Below are 25,508 nucleotides of genomic sequence, written 5' to 3' on the forward strand. Positions count from 1 at the left end.
CCCCCATTTCCTCCTGCAGGGACAGGAGGAGCTGCTGTGCTGCCCTTGAGGAGTCCTGCACAGTGCTGGGGACATGGCCTTGCCAGGGGTGACACCATCCCTGCACAGTGCTGGGAAATGGCCTGGGCAGGGGTGACACCTTTCCCTCACAGTGCTGGGGACACGGCCTTGAAAAGGGTGACACCTTTCCCTGCACATTGCTGGGATATGGCCTTTCCAGGGGTGACACCATCCCTCACAGTGCTGGGGACAGGGCCTGGCCAAGGGTGACACCTTTCCCTCACATTGCTGGGGAATGGAAATGGCCTGGCCAAGGGTGACACCTTTCCCTCACATTGCTGGGATATGGCCTTTCCAGGGGTGACACCATCCCTGCACAGTGCTGGGGACATGGCCTTGAAAAGGGTGACACCCTTCCCTCACATTGCTGGGATATGGCCTTTCCAGGGGTGACACCATCCCTGCACAGAGCTGGGGACATGGATATGGTCTTGCCAAGGGTGACACCTTTCCCTCACAGTGCTGGGGAATGGAAATGGCCTGGCCAAGGGTGACACCTTTCCCTCACAGTGCTGGGGAATGGCCTTTCCAGGGGTGACACCTCTCCGTGCACAGTGCTGTCCCAACCCATCCATCCAGCCCCACACACCTGCCACAAGACACTGAGGGTGTTTATGTTCCTCTGAGGGTTCCCTGTGAGCCATCCATGGGGATTTTACAAAAGAATTAACTGGCACAATCACTCTTTTTCCCAAAAAGGGAACACGGCCTGTCAAACCCCTGAGGACACGTCAGGAGGGGCTCCAAGGGACACAAGTGGCCCTGGCAGCACAGGAGTGGCAGGTCCAAAACCCCCAAAATCACAACAAAAAGATTCTGCAGACCCCGTGGCAGAAAACAAACCAAACCACGGTATTTTCCTCTTTTGAGGAGAACTTTTAAAAAACCTAATCACAGCGAGAACAAATGTCAAAATGCCACATTCTGGATGACAAAAATTTGCCTTTCTTCACAGAGCTCTTCAGAAACCACGACTTATTGAAATCAATACTTCTCTATTGACTCTCATTTACAGGCAGAGATTGAATTATCAGAACAAGCAGTGCAGAGCTACCTGAGTGCTCTTCACTGGAGCATTTTTGATCCAAAGCCTGCATGACACATGTGGACTGGGCTTCTCTCTCATCCAACAACACCCTGCTAAAATCCATTTACAGACGAGCTGGCCTCCCTGTCTGTCAGTCTTTCTGCCATGGACTGGCATGAACCCTGTCCAAATGCCAAGACAGATCTGTAAAGTTCTTCAGTTTCCCCTGGAATCTGGGCACAAACAACTGTTCCAGCTCATGCATGAAAGGCAAGTGACAAACTGCAGAGTGCTGCCATAAGTTTGCTCTTGTACTTCAGGATTTTCCTCTTTTCTTTTGTTTTTCAACATCTTCCCTTAGGGCTGTGTAGATACAGAAAAACATGCCACAGTGAAAGAAGAGAAAAACAGGGGAAGAGTGGGAAAAGGTTTCTACCTTCTCTTCATTTCATCACAAGAGAAGTTTATGTAAACGCTATGTGAGACATAAAAATACATCCCCAGAATCACAGAAAATGTATAAATCTGGCTCTTTTACTAGAAATTATGAGTTCTCTTTCCTAACCAGAAAATTTACGGGTGCCACACAAACAGAAAATGCTTCCAGACTGTGTCTGGAAAGGAAATGGTGTCATTAAAAATGGTGCTTTGTTAAAAATCCCTAGAAAAATGGATGGGAAAAGCCAGTGTTGAAAATGCCTGGAAGAAGAGGCAGGAGAAGCAAATGAAAGCAAAGAAATCAGGTAACCAAGCAGGCAGAGAGCACCAGGATGAACTGGACATTGCTCAGGCTGGGTTTGGGCAAAAATAAATTGCAATTTTCCACTGCTGCAGGATCTGGTCCATTCTTTGCTGTGGCTGCCACCCAGAGTGGTTCAGGCAGCAGAGATTTATTTGAATTTCAGTCACATTGCCAGGCCCAGGGGGTTTGCTCAGAGGGACACGATCAGAGAGCAGCCCCAGAGGTGCAACCCAGATGTGAATATCCCATGCACAGACACAGAAATTCCTTCCCATGAAACCCCAAGTCCGTCTCTTATTTTCATGTCCTCCTTGCTAGAGCTACAAAAGAACAAGTTAATGTGAAGGACAGATTTAATTTCTTAATTAATGCACTATTTTCCTTTGTGCTGCTGCTCTCTGGGGACACTAACCAAAGTGCAAGCCAGTGCTGGGACTGCCCCATTTCTGCCCAAGCACAGCACAAGTCCTGTGCAGCATTTGCATCCCAGGCATCCCTGCTGCAGGTGCTGCACTCTGCTTTTATTCTCTGTGCAATCAGCACTGAAGGCTGAATAGATTTTCCCTTTATTTTCTGTAAGAGGCTCATGCTCCCTGTCTTCTTTTAAGTTTCTCTTAATAGTGGCTTCTCAGCTGACATCACATGGATTTTTTTCCCAGTGTTTGTGCTGCAGGTGCACTTTGGAGGCTGTGGTAGGACAGCTGTCATCTCCTCCTCTGCAGCTTCACTTCCTATTTCATCCCAAAATCTTCAAATAGTTCCTTGCTCTGATCTCCACTTCTGTGCAAAGGAGGGTTTGGTGAAGTTCTGTTTGGGATTTTAACCATGCTTGCTGCCAAAACACATACATTTTTTCTGTCCATTTGGCTTATTCTGAAATAATTTCATATTCTTGCCAGGATTTCAAGGAGGGCTCCTGAGTTTTAGGGAAATCCTCTCTGCTGTCAGAAATCTCATCCTTATGGCAGGACACCCCTGCAGCAGGGGCTCTGATGTCAGTTTGTGGTGACCACACATTCTCAGGTACCTCAGGCTTTTCCCTGAGCTTGCTGCAGCTCTTCCTGAACTCCCAGTGACAGACAGAAAGAATTATTTGAAAGACAGGCAGCAGCAATCCCCTTCAGGATGTCTTCAGTCTTCAGAACAGGGTCCCTGACTCACACGAGGTCAGCAGCCTTCTCTGAGGAGCCACACTCCTGTACAAAACCATCTGTGCTTGCCTCAAATGGGCCAAAGCTTGGAGGCATCTCCTTACAGGAATTCAGGGGATCAAAGTTGGCAATAATAGATTTTCCCTCAGCAGAACCGGTTACACAAGATGAAAATATCAATAATAGCATAAGGCAATGAAACAAGCCCCACTGTCACGTTTGTGAGGAACAGAAGGTCTCAGCAAATGGCTGTCTGGGAGATTTCAAACCCAACAATTCCACAAACTCCAACAATTCCAGTGCTGAGGCATCCCCAGCAGGGCTGGGCAGCACCCACACCCCGTGGGCTCTCACTTTCTCCAGGGACAGCACCAGGAGAAGCCTCTCATGAGCTCTCCATGGCAGCCCTGCTGATGGATGCTGCCCATGGAAATGCACCCAGGGTCCAGTGCAGCCCCGGGGGTTTCTCCCTGTGTCACCTTGCTTGAGGACACCAAAGCCACCCCTGGTGCTCTGCAGGAGCTGCAGGATGGGCACAGCCCTGCCCTAAGGGCACAGCATCTGCAGCTGCTCTTCCCCTTTATCCTTTCTCTCCTTCAGTGCCACTTTGCCTCTGCTTTTTGTCCTCAGATCCTGATCTTCACTTAGCAATTATGAAAACATTTTCTTGGCATTTATAGTACACAAACTGTGCTTAAAAACACAGCAATGAAGCATTTCCTCCAAGGCAGGATTTTCTCATTTCACTCTGATAATCTCTCATGCTAAACTCACTGCAGGTTGGGGAAATCTGGAAGTCTCCAGCTTCTGTGTGGCAGCAACTGTTTAAGTCTGCAGGTTTCCTGTATGGCTGTTTTGAAATCTTTTGTTTGTGGGGTGGCAATAAAAGCTGTGGAGAGAAAATCTCCCCTGGCAACATGTACTCTTGAAAGGCCCTTTCAAAGCAAGCGTCCCAGCAGTAAGGAATACTTCAGCATGCCACGTTCCCATCTTCCCCTTCCTTCCCTCCCCGCCTCCCCAGCCTGAGCTCTTTGCATTGGAATAATGAATTTCTTTGTGCCCCATCTCACAAAAGTGTTTCACATCACCTCCATGCACTTAGCTGGGGAAGACCCTGCAATCACAGGTTCTGTTCTCTCACGCAGCACTGCGAGTATTTCATGTTTCTTTGAAGCCAAGTGTTATCAGCTGGCCATGTAATATTCAGCTTTTGGGAAAAAAAAGAAAAAGGATGATTGTATTCTGAAATACTGATTGCATCAAATGGTGACTAGATTGTGAGACAGTAATCATGCTGAGCTCAGGCGATTAAAAACTCACTTGGAAAATTGCTGCTTGCTGAGCCTTTATGGAAAGAAATGAATTAAGAAGGGAAACAATGAGGAAGGGCATACATTAATTTGGCTCTGCAGTGCATAATGCTGATTGTAAGAGATCTAAGGAAGAACTGTGTGTCTTAAGGATTTCCTCTTATGCTTCCAGAAGGAAACCGGAGAGCCACCGGAGGGGGATGGCAAATTAAATCCTAACAGCAATCTCAGAAGCAGCAATTGGAAAGGAGCAAATAAATAAACAATAGAAATAGGAGCTAGCATTTCCTGCTAGGAACTCCTCTGTTGTGACAATGCCTCTCACACCAGGGAGTGCCCTTGCTGCCAGTCCTGCAGTCCCCTCCAGCCCTGTGCCCTGCTGAGCTGGGCTGGGGCTTGTACCCCTGTACTGGGGTTTGCACAGGGTGGTTGCACTGGGGTCTGTGCTGCAGTTGTTCTCGTGTTGCAGCTCCCTGCTGTCTGTGCTGCAGCTGCTGTCCTGCTGCAGCTCATGTCTGTGCTGCAGCCAGCCCTGGGGGCTCCTGTGCAGCTGCAGGACAGAGCTGCAAGGCGGGCACGCTGTGAATAATCCATCAAATAAACACCCAGACCTGTGCCAGGAAGGGAAATGTTCCTCTCCCAGCCTCTTGCTGACACCTCCTCCAGTTCATGTCTCTCTGCTCATTGTCCCCTCAGGCTCACAAGGGATTTTGGGCCAGGCTGACACTGGGGAGAGGTTTCACCCTCAGCCCAGCAGTTTCCATATCCATTCCTATGGCCTTGGATGCTCTTTTTGCCTCCCCTTTGCTGCCAGACTCTGGTTTTGTACCATATGTTTGGGTTTGACTCTAAACTGCCACATTTTTAAATGAAACCAGGTTTTTGCCATTCCATTGTGAACGGAGCTGTAGCAGAGGTAAAACCCAAGCGCTGATCAGTGTCTGGAACACCAAGGTGACTGAGGCTGCAGGGATGGCCCTGCCAAGCCAGGGCTGGGAGCTGACTGCTCTCTCTGAACACAATGCCCGTTTGTTCTAGAACCACGGAGCACTTCCAGTGCCTTTCCTCAGGAGAAATTCATCAAAGGAGTAAAACTCAACAACTTAATATTAACAAAAAGTGATTCATTTTCACAGTGAATTTGATGGAAAGCTGCTCAATTCCCCAGCCAAGCATCACAGAGCTCCAAATCTGCCCCTCAACTTCTTCTTGAACAGATGCAAACTTTAAAGTTTAATTGCCACTTAACACTTCTGATATTTTAAAATATTTACCTGGACCATTCTCCAATAGCCTGGCTCGACTCACAAAAACAACTCTAGCAATTCAAGTCTTAGATGTGGGAGTAAATGTCTTGGTACAGTGCCATGAGTATAAATCAGACCTTAATAATTGACAAAACAAAACAAAATGCAAAATCTTGACATTTAGTTAACCATTGAAGCCACTGCTCAAACTGAAGCTGAGGAAAACTCTTCCCAGAGTGTGCAATTAATTGGAAGAGAAAAACCACACCCCAGTGCAACTCTGCCATACTTGAGGCAAATGGAAAAAGAAATCCATTTATAACTTCACTTTGTTCTTTCATCCTCATTTAATGAGCTGTCTGACTCAATAACTCAGCATTAAGTACGATTCTTTAAGGCTGGGTTTTCCCCATTCCCCTCAGACTCCCAATCCAACCCAGGTGTTAATTCTCCTCCTGTTCCTGATCCTGTGAAGAACACCAAACTAGCTTTCACTCTGAATTCCAGTTCCATATAATGAGAATGCAAACCCATAAATAACTGAAAACCTAGCAAGAGAAAGCTGCCTTTGCCCACAGAGGAGGAAGGGAGCTGGTTACTGTCAACAGGAGCTGCTTCTTCTGTCAAATAAATTAACTGTATTTCAAACTGATGGTGCCATGTCAGCCTCCTCATCTCCATCTCCAACTCCAATCCCAATCTCAGGGGAGAGCATCTCAGAACACGTTACTGAAACACAGGTGTGGGTGAGCTGAACCACAAAAATAAACACCCAAAGCTGCCTTCAGAACCCCACTGTGACCCACAGAGCTGGGGAATGCAGAGCTTTGGCTCTGCCAGTGCAAATCACTGCTGAGCTGCCTCAGTGCTGCAGACAGGTAGAGATAGAATAAAAGAAAGGCTTTGTAAAATAGGGTTCAGGGCTTGCTGCTCTAGCTGAGCTAGCAGGCAGTGTGTAAGTCCCCATGTGGAAAAATGAGAGGAATGACTTCCAGTTTGCATAACAATCTATTCTTGTAGAGAAAAATAGGTCGCACCTGTAATAACAAAAGATCTGTCCCATGAGAATCCATGAAGAAAATATGTAAACTAACCAAAAATAGAGAGATTTGATGGATATACACACGGGCCCGAGTAAACTGAGTTTCAGAGTATTGTTAGCCAATTAGATTTAACACGGTGCCTTCTGATATTTCCTATAACCATGAGCTTTGTGAACACAGAATTGGCTTTTCTGCATGAAGAAATGGAGTCCTTGTCGGGGATTCGGTGCTGGGTGTGCACTGTGGCTCAGGTGGGGCTGCCCCAAGCCCTGCCCCGTGTGTGCCCAGCCCCACGGCAGGCAGGGCAGCACGGAAAGCTTTGCTCCATCCAGGGCTGACAGCTGATGGCTGCTCCAACTCTGACACCAGCAAACTGTGCCCTCTGCACGCCCCTGTCGCTCCCTGCCTGTCACACACTGCCAGGACTTTGCTGAGAGCACAGCTTGGCCCCAGGGCTTCGATGACAATGGGAATCTGAATTAATTTGCTCAGCCAGAATGGTAGTTCAAGAGGTGTAAAAGCCTTGGAATCATGAGGTTCACAGAGCTGCAATTAGAATATTTAAATGGGCAGCTAGGATAAAGTCTACAAAGTACAGCTTATGGCCTACAGAATCTGGAGGAAAAGCCTGTAAAATTTTGTCATTTTCCCCCAACAACAGCTACTTATTGCTGCCTTTGTTGAGCGTGGACTGAGTTGTTCATTTACTCGTGCTTTTCTTACTATAAAATATTCAGAGTTTATCCTGAGCAACGCCATGGTTTGGGTGATGATTGTTTCCCAGGACTGGGATCCGTGCCCTCTGCATTCCTGCTCTCAGAGCAGCCAAATGCTAAGCCATAGAATTGTTTTCCTCCTCTAAAGTAGCAGCTGGTGCCTTGGAAGACACCATAAGCATCTCTGCTGAAATGTGTGTAATTGCACATGTCGGTGTGGTCTGCTCTGAGCGAATCCCTCTCCCAGACAAAACACTCTTTTCTCAAGCTGGCTTTGAAGGCTGTGTGTGTTCAAATATAGCTTCAGGAAGGCACACACATATATTTTGCTATAAACTGTGTACAACGTGTGCTGTATACAGAATATTAATGCCTCAATATGTGATTTTGTGCGACTGCCTCGCTGGCATCCTTATTGCTCTACATGGAGCTGGTTTGTGTGCAAATATAACTCCAAACACAAAGTTTTATCTTGGCACGATCCTAAAACAATACAGATTTCCACCTGTTGTAGCGAGAACATTTTAAGCTAAATCTTTAATATGCAGTAAGTGGCTGTGGTCTCTGTTCTGATCATACTTTGTCAAGCTAGAAAACTAATTAGCAGAATCTGGTGACCTGGATGTCAGAACCTCTGATATTTCAGCAAAGAGCAAAATCCTTAATTCAACAGCAGACATATTGCAGAGAGATCTCATGTGCTCCCCTGCCCACCCCTAATGACTCATAAAGATGAACTTTGTATGGGGACAAAGAGAATGGACTTTTTGTCCAAAATGGCCAGAAATTGCAAGAAGCTCTAATTTAGAAGTTTGATGAATTGCAAACAGCTCGATGATAATTCATTATTGCCCTAACTCAGGCATATCTGCCTACAGATACAAAAGGCAAGAAGTTTAATAAGACAACTCTTTGTGGCCAATGAATCCTCCTGGAGCTGCTCACAGTGAGGGCATGGGGCTGCTGGCACCAGCCAGGTGGGATTGAAAGGACAGGAGGGTCAGGAAGGACTCGCCACAATAAACACTCACATATTTCCAGCCCCCAGCCCCAGCCTGGCCCTGCTCTGGGGCACTCACACCTGCAGGGTCCATTCCCTTCTGCCAGTCCTGAATGCTCCACTGGAGAAAAAGATCACTGAGAAAATAAGATCCAGCTCAAAATTCATAGTGCAACAAGCCAAGTGGCACCAAAGTAAATCCATCATACAAACAAGCAAAGAGGATTTTCACTGCTTCCAGGAAGAGTTTGGCCTCCTGGATGAAGGTAATTTCTGCACAAGTGACCACAAAATAAAGCTGCTAGGTAATGCAGTGATGGGTACTCAAAAATGTGATAGATGGAGGAACGAGATTAGCTCTGCTTTATGTACAAGTCCATCACATTCTTGATCACATACTTTAATGGCAAAGCAGCTGCAGAACTTGCAAATTACAAGCTCTGGCTTTGTTTTCAGAGCTGCTGCATAAATAGCTGTATTTAACAACTCCAGGCAGGCTCTTCTTTCTGTAAATTGTCCCAAGAATGTGCTGTGAGCCTGCAGCAAGGGTTTGTTCTCAAAAATTCAGTGCCATCTAAATTGGAGAAGCTCAGTATCCCTCCATTTCCCTGTTTGTTTTTTGCCCATGGGTCCTTGTTGCAGTTTTTGTGCTGGGGTTGGAGATCCCTGTGCCCAGGGCTGTTGGATGAGGTCCTCAGTCACTCATCTGCTTTGTCTGCAAGAGGGAAGAACTCTCCTCAGATTTAATCTATTCCAGCTATTACCTCTCTGCCTTTCTTACACTGGTTTTTTCTGCACATTAGATAAAGCCTGGCTGGCTGCTGCCAGGAAAATTAGGTCTTCTATTGTTTTACCATTAATTATGGAGAGTTCAAGATAAGGTTTGTGTTCCAAAAGTAGAGGGCAGGAACGGTTTGAATTTTACTTTCATTATAATTAGACAGGAAATTATGAAAAGGTGAAAAATAATTCATTGAAGAGCTTTCCTCTAGCAAGATAACAAGGAAGGCACATTGTGGCACAGATGGAGTTCACAGGGAGTTATTGAGCACCATTGTTCCCAGTGTGCCTGTGCTGGGCACGGGGAGCCTGTCTGTTCCTACTGATTCATGTGTGGGCACAAATGGGCAGGGGGAGGCCCTGACTCCCTGCTGTTCTACTGAGGGCCTTTTCTCCTACCAAAAAATAAAATAAAATAAAATAAAATAAAATAAAATAAAATAAAATAAAATAAAATAAAATAAAATAAAATAAAATAAAATAAAATAAAATAAAATAAAATAAAATAAAATAAAATAAAATAAAATAAAATAAAATAAAATAAAATAAAATAAAATAAAATAAAATAAAATAAATCAGGCTAAATTAGTCCATGGTGTAAGGCATTGAGTGACTGCAGAGATTAATTGGAACAATCAGTCACTTTGTGTGTAACTTGCAAAGGACACAGAGTTATGACTAATGGAAGGATGAATTAATTGGGCAGCTGTCTCTCTTTCAATCGAACACCACTGAGATAAACATTTGGACTAAGAAGCTGTCCTCATTAGAATTTCTTCATTTGATGCTGATGGTGATGTTTACAACTACCACGGGACCCCAGAGCCTCCAGAATTTCCCTTCATGTGGAATTACTGCAGCTCAGGCTTTCAGAGGCACTGCTCCAGAGGAGGGCATGAACCTTGCCTGCAGCTCCTCACTGAATTCTGGCCATGCCAAAGCCCCTCAGGGTCCATTTCCTGCTGCAATAAACCCTCTGTAATCAACCTCTGCCACGCTCACGCCATTCCTTTCTTCTCAGCTTCACAGCCTGATTAGTTATTTAGGGTTTGCAGGAAAAGCAGGCACACAGGCCCTGGAGGAGAGGACAGCACTGAGGTGAATGAGGTCAAGATGGGGATTTTTGCCATTCAGAGTCAACAGAAACTCTAGAAACCATATAATGCAGGTGGAGGAGGGGGAAGGATGAATTTCTCTCCTTGTGAGCAGATAAGGAAGCAAGATTCCAAGGGGAATGAGTGATTTACCCACAGTCACACAGGAAATCAGCAAGAGATATGGAAATTAATGCTGAGGAGCATTTCAGTGCCTTAATCATAAAGCCAATCTTTTCCCTCAAATGCCAACAGCATTAAACGTTCCTTTTAAATCATGGAATAAGCACAAGACTTCCACTGACTTACAGGAATGTTTCCAGCCAAATATTTTAGAGGGCAGCCAGTTCCATGGGGAGGCTTGGTCAGTATTAGGATTTATGTCAAATCTAGGAAGCAGAGATTGGGATGAACCAAAGCAAGTTCAGCTGTCAGATTCCTTTGAGGATCACATGCTGAAAATGCAAAGTCAAAAACCCCTGGGTGTGTTTTATTGTATTTACCACTAATTAGGTAGGCTTTGGAAAAAGGAGCTGAAATATTCTCTCCTTGGGAAGCTGTTAAACTGTGAAATGGCCGAGAACAGGGAAGATTCCCAGCTCTGGCACACAAATAAACCCCTTGTTCATCTCTGATCTCTTTGCCCATCTCTGAGCAGCACCAGGTCCCTGCCCAGAAAAACTCATTTTGTACAAACACATAAGAGCCTGGGTGGAAGCCTGTTTTTATTTAATCTAGCTTCAATTCACTGCCTTAACTGAAAATAATGATGTTAGAGCAGTGATCAAAGAATTGTCTCATTAATTGGCTATTAAATCATTAGCTATTAAACAGAAATAAAAGGTTAAGAATGCAACACTCTATTCTGCCCAAAAGAATAGGAATATGTCTCCAGCATCAAAGAAACAATAAAGGCAGAATTAAGAGTGAAAAGAAGCTTAAGATAAGGCAATTAGATCCAAAATGCCTGACAACTCTCATTAGAGGGTTTAGCACTACAACCTATATGGAAAAGGCAACAGAAATTCAGAAGCAAAGTCAATATTGACTTTACCAAAGGGGCTTGTAAACGGAATATGCATTTTTCTGAAAAAATATAGGCACATAAACGTTGTACTAAATTTTAACTCAGCTAATTAATTGTTATGGATTCAATCTTGCAACCAATACATATATTTGCAGTTAAAAAATTATGCCTGAACAGCATTCGGTCTCAGTAACTTGTGACTGAAATCACGCAAGTATGCTGCAATTTTCACAAAAATAACATTACTCCCCATTTATACCACCAGGATGAGCCAATATCAACTCAACAAAGACCACATTGAGACCTCATGGGTTTGTTCACCTTGTCTAAATATTTGAGAGATGGGTACCAGGCCTGGGAGAGGGTCACAGGGGCATTGCCCAGTGTCAGTGATTTGAGACCCAAATAATCTCCTAAAGCAGACAAATGAAGACCTGAATTATATCAAGTCACTACCAAAAAACCCCACAAAACATTGTAAATCCTGTCTGGTTCAGTCCAGTATTCTCAAAGTACAGCAAGTCCTAGAAGCTCAATTAATAAAAATAAAAGTCCCCACACAGCATCTTTTAGATCTGGTTTTCTGAGGTGCAAAAAGAAAACAGTCCCAGCAATATGTTAATGATATAGAACTCAATGCTTGAGTTTATAATATACAATTCATGTTTATCAATTCATAAATAATAGTCACTAATCAGATAATAGCTGTATGCTACACAGAAAAAATGTAAAGAATAGCATCATTTATCAAGGCAGTCTTTTCCTTTGACAATTAATCTAGTTATAAACAAAGATATTCATCCATGTTCCTGTGGTAAGGACCTTCAAAGAATTCTGGTTTCCAGAAAAAGAAAATGGGATTTTTTTCTTTCCCTATCTGATACCTAAGGGAAAATATGGAACCCATATGTAATACCAAAAAACCCACCTCATACAGAATTCTCTGTAGTTAATTTTTAAGTTCATTTGAAACAAGAACACCCTCAAATCACATAATAAAACAAATTAATATATTCAAGATATTCAAAAGCACCTCTTTTATGTCTAAAATATTAATAATACTAATGAGCTAAAAGCTGCAAGCCATGCAATGGTGTCAGAAGTCAGACAGGCAGGGTCTTGGGAAAGTCACATCAACACAATTTTCATCACTATGTCAGGGAGAAAAAACCACTTGAACACAATATTAAAAAAAAAAACAAAAAAAAAACAAAACAGTAAAACACAGCACTACATTGTTTAAAAGCTCACAGCTCTCATTTTAAGACTTTTTGCAATATGGTTGTTATTCTTTATCCCTGTCAGTCTCTACAGGTGTTGTTACAGTTCAGGATCGTTCATTACAAGAAACTCCTGACTGGCGATGCAGCCAGAGCAGGAAGGAATCTGCCTGCCCCCTGTGCCAACATTCTGTACCACTGCTGTGAAACCATGGGCAGGGCACAGCCCAGAGCAGCAGAGACCCCTCTGGGAGGAGCTCCACTGCCCTCCAAGAGAGCAATAAGGTCACTCTAAGAGGGCAATAAGGTCACTCTAAGAGGGCAATAAGGTCACCTCTAGGAGAGCAATAAGGTCACCCCTAAGAGGGCAATAAGGTCACCCCTAAGAGGGCAATAAGGTCACCCCTAAGAAGGCAATAAGGTCACCTCCATAAGGGCAATAAGGTCACTCCAAGAGGGCAATAAGGTCACTCCAAGAGGGCAATAAGGTCACCCCTAAGAGGGCAATAAGGTCACTCCAAGAGGGCAATAAGGTCACTCCAAGAGGGCAATAAGGTCACCCCTAAGAGGGCAATAAGGTCACCTCTAGGAGAGCAATAATGTCACCTCTAGGAGAGCAATAAGGTCACCTCTAAGAGAGCAATAAGATCACCCCTAAGCCTCCCCTTCTCCAGGCTAAACACCCCCAGCTCCTTCAAACACCCCTCACAGGGTTTGTGTTCCCAGCCCCTCACCAGCCCTGTTGCCCCCTCTGGACGCACTCAAGCATCTCAACATCCCTCCCAAACTGAGGGCCCAGAACTGGGCACAGCAAACTCCTGTGGGTGCCTCACCTTGACCACGTCTTCATCAGCAGATCTGCACTCGGTGGAGTCGGAGACGTCGACCACGGAGCCGTCCTCCTGCACGGCCACCACCTTGACTGGCACTGCCACCATCCTGCCCGTCAGGATGGCTGTGTTGAGGATTTCTGTGTCCTGGGGGCACACACAAACACAGGCTGAGTGTTGGAGCAGCACAACAGCACGAGAATGGCACAGGGGTCGTGACAGTGACAGGGATGGGACCCTCCCACCCTTCCGGCTCCCTGCAATGTTTTAGCAGCTTCCTAAGCCAAAAGCTGCATCAGGAGCACCAAGGCCTGTTCTGACAAACCTGGGTTTATCCCTTTGAGCCCATTTACACATTTCTGGCTGAGGGAAGGGATCTGAAAGCACCGCACTGCTCAACAGGATCTCCAGGGCATCACCAGAAACCTCCCAGCCCTTTGCCCCAAATGGTGCCAGTGGTTTGGGAGGTGATTATCCCCCACCACAACAGCATTTCTTCCTTCCTGTTCCAGCTCACTCTGCTGTGAGTCGACCATTTCTTTCCATAAACACATTAGGAGAAAAACATCCATACACAATTGTTTTAGTATTTCCCCACCTAGAGATGCTTAACCACGTTTATCTGTAACCCTGATGAATTCACAGTGCTGGCACTCTAATGACTCCATTTCACAGCCTTCCTCTCTGTCTCAGGTTGATTAATTACTCCAAATGAGTTGCTGCAGAGGCCCCTGCCTGGCATGAGCAGGTCCAGGCTGGAGGGGATCAGCAGAAGCAGATGCAGTGCTGACTGCCAGCCCAAAAGGTGACACACAAACGGGGCAAGGAATGATCTGGGATTTCACAGGGATCCATTCTGCCCCCCTCAAAAAACCTGCAATAGGAAATACTGCTCTGAATCAATCCCCTTTTCATTTTACAACTTCCATAAAACTAATTGCTTGCCAGTTAGCAGGAGAAAAAATAAAAAAGTTGCTTCAAACCAATCTAACTTTAAATTCCATTATTAGAATTGGTGGAAGAAGGAATGGATTTTAGTGAAAAATTTGATGGCAGCTTGCATAGGGAGATATATTCACTATCATTTGCTCTGGCTGCTGGCTAGATTGATAGAGAATAATGGGCATTGACCACAAGCTAAGGACAGCTGGAGAAGACCAATAAATACTTGCAGCTAAGATGTATTATTAATCAATATTCAGAACCTTCTACAGAAAGCAGCCTGAATTAAATGAGCTGCAGCACTAATACCAGCAGTGCCAGGCACCTCTGAGAGCCCCAGAGAGGTTTATGGGCAGCACAAAGGCATCCAGCACACACTGGAGTCCATTTCTGCTCAGGACAGCCCTGAAAGGACGTGCTCAGCCTCACATCACACTCCAGTGTGATTGAAGAGTCATCCTGAGCAGAGAGGCTTTTTGGATAACACCTCAGGAAATAAGTGAAGGCTTTGTTCTGTTCTCTGAGAGGCACAAACCAGATGTTCTACCAGTCAATGACTGTCTGGTTTTTGTTTGTGCTGAACAGGATCATTTATAACCAGCTGCCAGCCACGAGAGAGGGACACTGGCAAAGAAAGGAGTGTGTGGCAGAAGTGGAAGTGTGAAAAAAACAACTGAAAATCCTTTGCAAAGACTGAGATTTGAACCAGGCTGAGGAGAAAATGCACTGCCAGGTGGAAGAAAGCACTTAGGTGCACCTCACGTGGAAAAAGGTTTTATAAGACAGCAAAGAGAAGGTAATTCATCCACAGGCCAGAGAAGAGGCAGTTAGATTTCACCACTGCAAACACCCCACATATCCTAAGCCCTCAGATATCAGATATTTGATGAAGACCTGGTGGTCCTGGGTCAAAGGGCTCGGGAGGAGCAATTCTCCAACAATAGATGGTGTTCTTCAACTCATCTGGCCAAGGTCACAAACAGCGAGCACACAACAAATTCCACTTGCAGCCTCTCTGTTAGCACAGCTGTGAGCTGCTCAGGTCAGGCAGGCAGGGCCTGTGTCAGTCACAGCCTGATCAAAGCACCAGGGAGCCAGGATTAAACACTGAGCCAGGATTAAACACTGAGCCAGGATTAAAGGCTCTCTGCACCTTGGTGGACTGGAACCAGCTCCCAGCAGGCCTGGTCCATTCCCATTTGGTTTTTGTGCTGTTTGTGCCATCACCCAGGTGTTGGCCATGCTGGCTGGCAAAGCCTCCAGCCCCCTCTGCAGCTCTTCGTGCCAAAGCTGCACTCAGACCTTGCACTGAAGGACAATGTGAAGTTTTAAAGGCATTTGCATTCCTCTCATAAAAGATGAGCATGAGACAAGCACCAGGACTGTGCTGAGCTGCCCAGCACACACAGGAGCCCCTGTGCTAATTAGCTGGGGCAGCCTCCCAAACAAACCCTGCTCTCCTCTGTGAGCAGCTCCACCACAGAAATCAATATCCCACAGGCCTGATGCCTGCACTGAGTGCTACACAAATATAATAGGCTGTTTAAAGCCTTCTTAAGGGCTGGCTATTTATAGACTGCAAAAATATATTTCCCCCGAGGAAGAAATATGAACTAATTGACTGTCCAGTAGATTTATAAACAAACCTTTTAGTGCTTCTTCAACAAGTCATAACATTTCATCTAAATTCTGTAAAGCTTGGTTTGCATTTCCATGCTAGAGTTTCCTGCAGGAAAAGAGCTGCTGAACTTCAGCTCCCTGTGATTTCTGGCAGCATCTGGGATGCAGAGAGGGCTCATTGAGCTGATGGTTCTCCAATGTGGCACAGTGGAACATCAGCCAGGACCCTCTGACTGTGGGCACTGCAAGGTCCTGGTGAAAAAGTGGGAATCCTTTCCTATTTCTTTTCTTGGGATCAGATCTTGACCAACTCCTTCAGCTCAGCAGCCTGAAGGGGTGGAATCTACACATTCATATCACAGGCTCCATCCCTGAATAATAATAATTATTATTATTATGTGTGTTTATCTGCAGCTCTCTACCTGACTGCATTAGCACTTCAGCAGAGCTCCTCTTAATTACAACTGTAACCTGCTAATAGCATTTCTTTGTTGTCTGAAGGAATCTACTTCTTATGCAGCCCAGGCTAAATTAAAATTTAATACAACATCAGGTCGCAACAGAACTAGGAAGCAAATGACAGCTGTTTAATTAAAACCTAAAGCTGATTAGATGGCACTACTGAGAGAAATACTCGAGAGGAAGAGCAGAAAACTACTGGAACTCAAGGCTGGCATAATGGCTTTATTTAAATATGAATCAACACTGCCACACAGCCCTAGTAAATGTTTGACAACTGGTGGGTTTGGACAAATGAGGGGGAAAAGTGAATGGGAGAAGTGTCAGGAGCCCTGAGAGAGCTGGGACTGCAAACACTGGGGAGGGACCAGGAGCTGGGATTGTTGAGGAGTGACTCCCATGGGCTGTGACTGCAAACACTGCTGTCCCTGGGCATGGACCAGGAGCTGGGAATGTTGAGGAGTGACTCCCATGGGCTGTCCCTGGGCATGGACCAGGAGCTGGGATTGTGGGGAATGACTCCCATGGATAAGCACAAAACAGCTGAGGAGCTCCAGGCTCAAAGCTCCCAGAACTGTGCTTCAAACACAACTAAACAGTGACCTAAATGCTCCTTGGGCAGGTGACTATGGTAGCTCCCCCAGCTCCCACCATGCAGCACGTTCACCCTGGTTTTGCTGAAAAATGAAGCCATGGAGGAATGGGTGACCCATCTCTCAAGCAGCACCTCAGGAGCTGGCCCAGGTCAGGCAGAGCTGATTGCTGCCCCGTGGAGCAGCCAGAAGCTCCCCAGAGCCCTGCAGCCCTGTCCCCTGACAGGAATCATCCCTGGGATTAATGCACCAGCTGCCTGCGTTTTTCTAGAGGTTAACAAAACATGCTACAGTACACTAAACCCAATAAACACTCCATTGTAAATCAGGAGGGAAACCCAAAGCCAGCCCTGTTCCACTGACAAATGCTACAGTTAAATGCCTTTTGGCATTTAGCTGAAATGACTGTCTTTAGTGAGGAAGGCAGAGAGCTGGAACATTTGTCTGTAGAATTGCATTCCTTCATTATTATTTCTTTCCCCTGAGTGTAGCTCACGAAAATACATTTGTAATATTAGAAGGAGTCTTTTAGGAAGCAGCTCTTCTGCCTGGAAACGGCATCTCTTAAAAAATGTAAATTACAGGGCAGATTGTGACGTGTGGGCTGGGCTAGGGGAGGGCTTTTTATTTGATAAATTATTCACCACCTTTTGCTTCAGATCAAAGAGCAAGGCAATATAAATCCATTAAGTAAGCTTAATATATAAATTAGATGCTTTGCTGAAATTATTATAATCCACAGCAATTCTGTAGTTTTACCCCTCGTGGCTGAACACCGTTTTAGGTTTCCAATACATATTAATGAAACCTGGCTGTGAGAAAACTCCATTTTCCACTGTTCTATCAGGTAACATACACCATTCAATCACCCAAAGGCAAGAACAAACAGCTGGGATTATGTGTTTATGAAAGATTAGAAAATGTAAAATTTTGCAAAGAGATTATATTCCTTGACATTTTTTCCTTCCTCATTTCCTTTCCTTCCTCCCTCCCGCTAAAGAGCTGAACTTCAGCTGCTTCCTTACTCTGCAATCACCATTTCAGTGCAGCACTTGTGGAATCAGCAATTCCCCAAGTTCTCAGGTGTCAGCACAAGTCTCCATCCCACTCACTCCAACATCCATCCCCTGCTCTGTTTCCTCATCCCTGGAGAATCCATCCCTGCTGGAGGGGTCAGTTCTGACAGAGGGACATCACAAACCCTGCAGCCTGTCCTGTCCAAGCTAGAGGTCATCCTCTATCTCCTAATAAAACCTATAGAATAAAATAGAAATAGAAATATGTAGAAATAATATATATATAAATAATATATATATAAATTATATATATATATATATATATATAAATATATAGAAATAAAACCTCTGAAAAGGTTTTATTTGCTGTGGGATGGCCAGGCAGGTGCAGGTGTTGTGCAGCAGGAATTAGTGCAGATTGAGCCATGCTCAGAGGTTCCCAATCACTGCTTCTCACTGAACAATGGAGCAGCAGCCATTAGCCTAATTGAATATTATTCTAGATGTGTATCAGTGCTGCAAAAACAATTTGCTTTAGCTCAAAAAAGCACGATCCAGAGACTCCACAGCAGAGTCTCATTTCTGAACTTGTCTTTTTGCCATGGAGCCACTGAAGGAAGCTCAGATCTCAGCAGAGTGTACCTGGCACACAGAGCAGCTCTCTCATGGATTCATGGAAACCAAAGCTGAGATTTACTCCACTTCGTGTTTTTTAACGAAGGAAATTCAGCTCATTGTGAGGTTTATGTAGGATGAACAAGCAAAACCTGCTGCTGGAGGTGAAACCTGATTAGACACACAGAGACTGTCATTTCTGTGACCTGAGGCAGTTTGGGGTTTGTGTTTTTTCATAGCTCAGAACAGATCTGCCCCCATTAAGCAAAGGTTCAGAACACAGCCTGGTGCACTTGGCAGCAGTAATTGCAGCCTGTCAGCAGACTCACTGTGCCTTGTGCACCAGCAGAACCCTCTCTGAGCCTGGGCTCAGGTCATTTCTGCTCAGCACATCATGCCCAAACCTGCTTGGTGACACCTTTGCTCTCAGCGCCCACCTGGGGCTGCAGAGCTGGGCAGCAATGCTGTGAACCTCATTTTGAATGTCTGCACAGAGGACAGGCAGCAAGAGCTCCTGACTCCTGTTTCAGGCCCCTTTAGCCGAGAAACAAAGGGCCTAAAGTCAGCCTCAAAATCTGGAAAGCTCTGCCAGCCACTCACACTGGAATTTGTGCTGTATTCAGAAATCTGTGCAGGATCTGAACGCTCTCCTGACAGGCTCCAGCCATTCCTTCCCAGCAGCAGGTGACTGGGAACCATTTTAAAGCATATTTAGAGTTTCTCAGTTCATTTAAAGATATTGGTTTTTTCCCTTTTTGTTCCAGAAGAACATAATCATGTTCTGACTTAATAAAATTGTGGCTCCCCTCTGACTGGAATCAAACAATATCCCCCTGCAAGTGGACACAAAATGGGCAGAGTTCTGTGCTCGAGAGCAGTGAGTGTACAAACTGATACACTAATGGTTGTTTTCAAATGGCCATGAAATAATTAATCTGAACATTCCTCAAAGGCATTGTTTTCTCCACAGAGGAGTCTAAGGAGGCCATGCCTTGCCATGGAACATAATTATCAGATTCACTTGAGCACCATCAGCAGTCAAAGATACAATTTTCTGGCTCTGTGTGTTTGTCCCACAGGCTTAATAATATTTAACAACATCAGGGATGGCCATTTGGAAAAGCTTCCTTCAGACACTCTCTAACTCTTTGCTATTTCCTTCAGACTGGGCTGAGGGAGGGTTTTCTAGAGGGAATTCTCTGTCCCTGGTGCAGTGGGAGAGCTGGCATCTCTCATGGCTTGAAAAGGCTTCAGCTTCACGAGAGCAGAACTGCAGGCACTGAAACATAAGGTTGTGGATCACGTGAGTTTAGCACTGCAATCTGTGTGCTCATCCCCTTCCACCAGCCCTACCTGGGCAGGAATCCATGTCCTTCTGTACAACAGCTGCTTAATGCTATAGAAGGATGCACAAATTAATTACAGCGTGTCTGCACCACATCCCAACATGCTGCAGGACATGGATGGAGTGTGCCTCTCCCTGCCTTGGACACAGAGCCCTGCTCCCTTCAGCCCTTCCCAGGGCTGTGCCTCGGGGAAAACCATGTATGAGCAGGGAGAGATGCTTGGGAAAGCAGCCATGACCTGTGCAAAGTGCTCTGGGATCTCCTGAGGACAGACAGCAGTCACTGGGCGGGGGCAGGAGAAGTGGGGTTTATGTCTTGCCCTGAGTACAGCTCAAACACTGGCGAAAGGCCTGGCCAGAGCAGGATGAGCATTGGCTGTATTTGAGAAGTGCATTATGGAGGTTAAACACGCCCTGGGAGATGCTCTCACTCACTGTCCTGCACAAGGAGGATTCCATTTTCTGACGAGCATGGATCTGCAGGAAATATCTGTGCCTCACCCAGAGAATTGCTGCTTTCATTCCTGAAGAGGGGCTGTGTTATCTGCCAGGGCCAGGCTGCTGCACTCACTGATCTCACCTGTTCAGGTGATTTCACAGCTGCTCTGGGCTCTCACAGCCTGGCTCAGCCTCTCCTGAGTCCTGAGTGCCTGCAGGGCCAGCACCAGAGATTCTCTGGAGCATTTCTCTCTCTCCATTGCCTGTTGAAGGGCTCACATGTCTCTTTATGCTTGAAGTCAACAATTAGGGGAGAGAATCTCTATCCCCCCATGCTTTCAGAACTGCAAACAATCAGTACCACACACAGCTGCTGCTTCCTTCACCCCTGGGAGTTAAAATTTACACCCTGCACAATCCATGCAGTGACACAGACTCACATTCGATGCACCTTTGGTCTGCTTCACTTAATAAAGTCTCCTGCTGCTGTATGGGATGCAGGGAAAAGAAAAACATCACATCTGTGGCCAGTGCAGCATCAGCCCTTCTATCCTTGCACACCCAGAGCTCCTGCTCTCTGTTCCCTGATTTTGGGAGCTCCCTTCTCTCTGTTCCCTGATTTTGGGAGCTCCTGCTCTCTGTTCCCTGATTTTAGGAGCTCCTGCTCTCTTTTCTCTGATTTTGGGAGCTCCCTTTTCTCTGTTCCCTGATTTTGGGAGCTCCCTTTTCTCTGTTCCCTGATTTTGGGAGCTCCCTGCTCTGTTCCCTGATTTTGGGAGCTCCCTGCTCTGTTCCCTGATTTTGGGACTCCTGCCCTGGCACTGCACCCAAGGGAGAGCTGCCTTCCACCTCCCAGCTCCTGTCAAACAAACACCAAGGAAAATCTCACCAACCTGGGCTTGGCACTGCCTGGGAATGCTTTTGGTTTGGAGAAAACAAATTAGCTTCTCCATGAAAATCAAGTGTAAAGAAGACAACTTTGAGAATATTTTCTTTTGAAAAAAAAAAACCCTTAAAATTTAAAAAATTGGATTTTTTTTCAAATCAGAACCTTGATTTATTAGAGGTGAGTTTTTGAGAGTTTTCTGACTGATCTCAGAACTACTGGAGGATTTTTACTTCCTTCCTCTGCCTCTTCTTGGCTTGAGTTTTGTTCTTGACTTTAATTTGTCAGTCTGCTCACCTTGTGTGACGTTCCACCTTGTTCTGACATGCCCCTGTGTCTGATTATTTCTTTTCCTGCACAACTTTTACAAAGAACAGACTCTTTTTTATTCAAGTTCAGAACAAAATCCCTTTTTTGTTTTCATGATTGAATTTCCCAGTGAACTCTTGTGCAGTGTATTTATTTCCTGCAGACTAGGACAATATCATCTGGGTTTCAAAAGCTGAGCTGCTGCTGTCAGAACATCAATATTTTTCCAGAGTCCATCAGATTTTAGGAAACACAGTCCCTCAAATGAAAGAATGTGTTAAGAATCTGTGGGAAGGTAATAAAAAAATTTTAAAAAGAGCACTGACTGGAGGTAGTAACTATAATAAAGACCAAGTATCCACAGAAATGTAAAACTGCTGTGAATTCAGCATCAAGCTATTGAATTTTCATCTTTTCCCATCTCTATTTCATCTGTTCTATAAATTAGGTATACAATGATTTATTTAAACTACTGCTTCTAGTATCCAGTCTTTCCACAAGACTTCCAAGCCAGTTCTCAGCTCTGCCAAAGACAACAGGACAGTTATTGCAGTTATTTTCATTATACATCTAAAATAACTGAGGCAGAGGCAATCCCACCAGGCCAGGGGCAGATGAGGAAAATTCCCTATTCCTCAGTCCCAGGTCCTTGCCTGTTCTTGGGTACACTCAAACCTGCTGTTGGTTCTGACCAATTTAAACACCAATTTCCACACCTTTCCTATTAAGTGGCCCTTATGCATAACAAAAAAAATGGGGATTTTATTGGCAGGTTCTCTGAAATTCAGCTGTGCACCAAAACAAACATCAGTGACTGCAAGGAACTACAGAGGGCTCCAAATGCAGCAGAGATGAAAGGAAAGGAAGAAATGCAGTATTACAGTATTATTTGCCATCCTTCTTAAATGGATAATGGCATATCCAACGTTTATAATGGCACATGAGTTTATAATGCCACTGGCAGCTGCAGGAGTTCAAGGGGAAAATCACTGAAAATCTCTTAATCTGAAACAATTTAAAATGTTCCACTGCCAGGGGTTTCCAGTGTCACCTCACAGGTGGGGCACGGGGGTGACATCAATGTTTCTCAGCAACACAGAGTTATTGGTTTTCAAAAGAATTATTCTGTAAACAGACAAAGGTCTCCCATTACTATTCTATAAAGGCAAGTAAATATCAAAATCACAGCACATTTCCTTGAGAAATGGTTTTAACTGGTCCCTTGTTCTTACACCTCAGCACCAAACTCGCACCAGGCTGGGATCCCACAGTAGATTTAATTTTTTTCATTTAAATTGTTTGTAAACTTTGTGAAAGAGTGGCTGGCTTGGGTTTCCAACAACAGACACTGAAGGAAAGTGAAAAAAAGACTTCTATCTTTGCTTCCAAGGTATTGTATTCATAATTAGCCCTTAAAAGTCGTTAAGACATGATTTAAGTTCAAACCTCCCCATCTGTTTCTTCAGAACCTGTTCCATTATGAGAAATGGGGAAAGTTCTGATTTTCCAGGGAGATAAACTGGGTGCAGCAAGAGAGGTAAAAGAGAATTACCCAATTTGTGTTGAAGGACTCATCTCCAAGAGCAATCTAAGTGAAGGAAAGCCTCTCCCATTTTCTGCCATTTCCCTAATGTGAGACACAAAATACACCTGAGCTGCAGAAAGAAATCAGGTCAGCCCTGCTGGACTGTTCAAATAAAAGGAATATTTGCTATTCACCTCCATTAAGGAAATTTATCTCCCTTAAAATTGCCTCTGTTAACCATGCATTCTTTACTTTCCCTCTAAAAATTGGCAGGTTTTCATGATAATACATTTATTTCTCCTTTTGCACTACCAATTTCAGGTTGTTGACAGCTGTGAGGTGGGAGGAAGGCCAGGAGTGAGGCCAGGTCCTTTCTGTCCCTCCTTGTACATCCTCCTGCTAAATGGACAGAGGGGCACAGGAAAAGAGGCTTTCTGCAGAAAACACAGCTGAACAAAACAGGAGGTTCTCTGGCATTTTGACACATCATTTTAGCAAAGAATTGAACAAAAAGGTGGGAAAAGTGCTGCACTTAAAGGCCTCCATGAACCTGACACAAAACTCCAGCTGCAAAGTGCTTGTGCCTGGAAGCTCCCCTGAACAATCACACAGAAAAGAGCAAGCTCTCCTCACCTTCCCCTTCTCAGCACTTGGGCTTCTCTCCTTTTTTCCCACACCTTGGAATATTCAGGCAAATCCTCCCCTCCTGGTGATGTTTCACCCCTTGGTGCTGACACACACTCAGCACAGATGGGGGGCAATGATCCTTAAAGTTTGTTTTCAAAGTGTTCCTCCAAAAAGGGAGACTCTTACCTAAATCAAATTCAACACGATGACTCAAATATCTCATTTAAACTACTGCATTTTCAATTTTTCCAGGCAACAATGGATAAAGAGGACCTTGAAACAAAAATCATTGTTCATTTGTTACTATGCAAGAATTTTCCAAAAGCCCAAAAACTACTTCCAGAAAACTCCTCTAACAAAAAGTGACACAAGGTAATCAAACATTTCCCTCTGCGTTCTCTTGTGTTATTGCAAGTTTCTTTTCATGCCAATACAAAGTGGTCAACCAAGGTCAAGCTCCTGAAGTCACAACTACATCAAACTCACCTTTCTATTTAAAGGTTTTCATTTTTTGTCCAATGGCACTGGCATTCAGCTCCCTGCCCACCAGTTGCACTCTCAGACGTGGCACTTCAGTGCTGCTTTCCTTCCTCCTGGCTAATGAAGGCAGTTGTGCAGGTTGCTGTTGATTTAGTTTGGGATTTTTCTCCCAGCAGCATTGCAATTAATTCTGGCGCACAGACCCAATGCAGTCTGACAAGAGCTATTATGGAGAACAGGCTGGAATAAAACTGCACCTGCATTTCTCCCTAAGGACAAGTGGTGACAGGGGTGGAGGAGAGGAGGAAGGCTCCTGGCCAGGTAAATGAGACAGAGCAGGGACAGGGCCAGCCTGGGACAGCTGGCCAGGAGCAGCAGCTCCTCCTCTGCAGTGTCCTTTGCTTTTTCTCCCTTTTGGACAAGAATCCCAAAGCAGAGTTTCAATCTAAAAAGCCTCACTCCAGCACGCACTGCTATTCAGTCCAGAGGGGAATAAACCAATATAATCTGGGAAACTCAAGGCAGAGGAAAGGACTCCATTAGGCATTAGCTGTGTGTAGCTGCTCTAGTCTGTATTTCACCAACTTTTGTCACAGCTCTTCCCACTTGTTCTGCACGGTCTCTTGCAAAACCCTGCCTTTGACTGAAAAAACACTGACATGAAAGGTGCACTGGGATATGATATATAAAGATTTTGCTATTTTTACATGTGCAGTGATATTTAGAAAGGTTGGGAATGATGTTTAGATCTTATTTATTTCTGGTCAAATGGATTGCCAGAGGATTTTTCTGACAGTGGCTGTTTACAATTCCGTGGCAGTGAATAATACGCAGAAAATGTGTGAGGTCCTGGGGTTTCATTCACAAAATGCTGCACAATGAACTCAGCTGAGGTGGGAGCTGTGGCCTTTTTGTGAGAGTGTGATTTTCAGAGCACAGCACCCTGAGAGCACACCTCTGTCCAGGGCAGGCTCTCACTGCACATTGTTTGGGCATCACAACAACCACACCTGTTAATTCTACATCACACCCTCACCTCTGCAGCACCACGGGGATGGGGGCAATGTGTGACTCCAGCTGCTCCAAGGGGAGCCCCCATTTATCTCTCCAAGAGTCACTTTAAAGAGAGTTTTTCCCTCAAAGTGTTCTGACAGGCGTTTCACCGATGACTAAAACTTTATATTCAATATTTTGCTCACGTGCCCACAAGGAACAGCACAAACATGATTATACATTGAAAATAAACCCGCAATGATTAATTGAGTAGATTAACCTCCAGAACACTTGGACAGCTGTTTCAACATGCTGTCTTTGAGGGCAATATGCTGAAGCAGCTGTTCTTACACATAAGGTAAAATTGTCCACTTTGTTTTGCAATGTGAACACTCAAGGCCTGCTCTGTGTCT

General features: G+C 44.9%; 1 protein-coding gene across 2 annotated transcripts in view; it reads right to left on the reverse strand.

Annotated features, from left to right (window-relative positions):
- The window catches only part of TMEM132B (transmembrane protein 132B), a 208,412-nt gene that overhangs the window by 25,250 nt on the left and 157,654 nt on the right, over nucleotides 1–25,508 (reverse strand). For both annotated transcript variants that reach the window (XM_059485436.1, XM_059485437.1), the window contains one exon: nucleotides 13,251–13,394. In XM_059485436.1, coding sequence (XP_059341419.1) covers nucleotides 13,251–13,394 — 144 coding nt within the window. The remainder of the gene's footprint in view (nucleotides 1–13,250; nucleotides 13,395–25,508) is intronic.

This window comes from Ammospiza nelsoni, chromosome 18, assembly GCF_027579445.1.
Source record: "Ammospiza nelsoni isolate bAmmNel1 chromosome 18, bAmmNel1.pri, whole genome shotgun sequence".
Taxonomy (NCBI): domain Eukaryota; kingdom Metazoa; phylum Chordata; class Aves; order Passeriformes; family Passerellidae; genus Ammospiza; species Ammospiza nelsoni.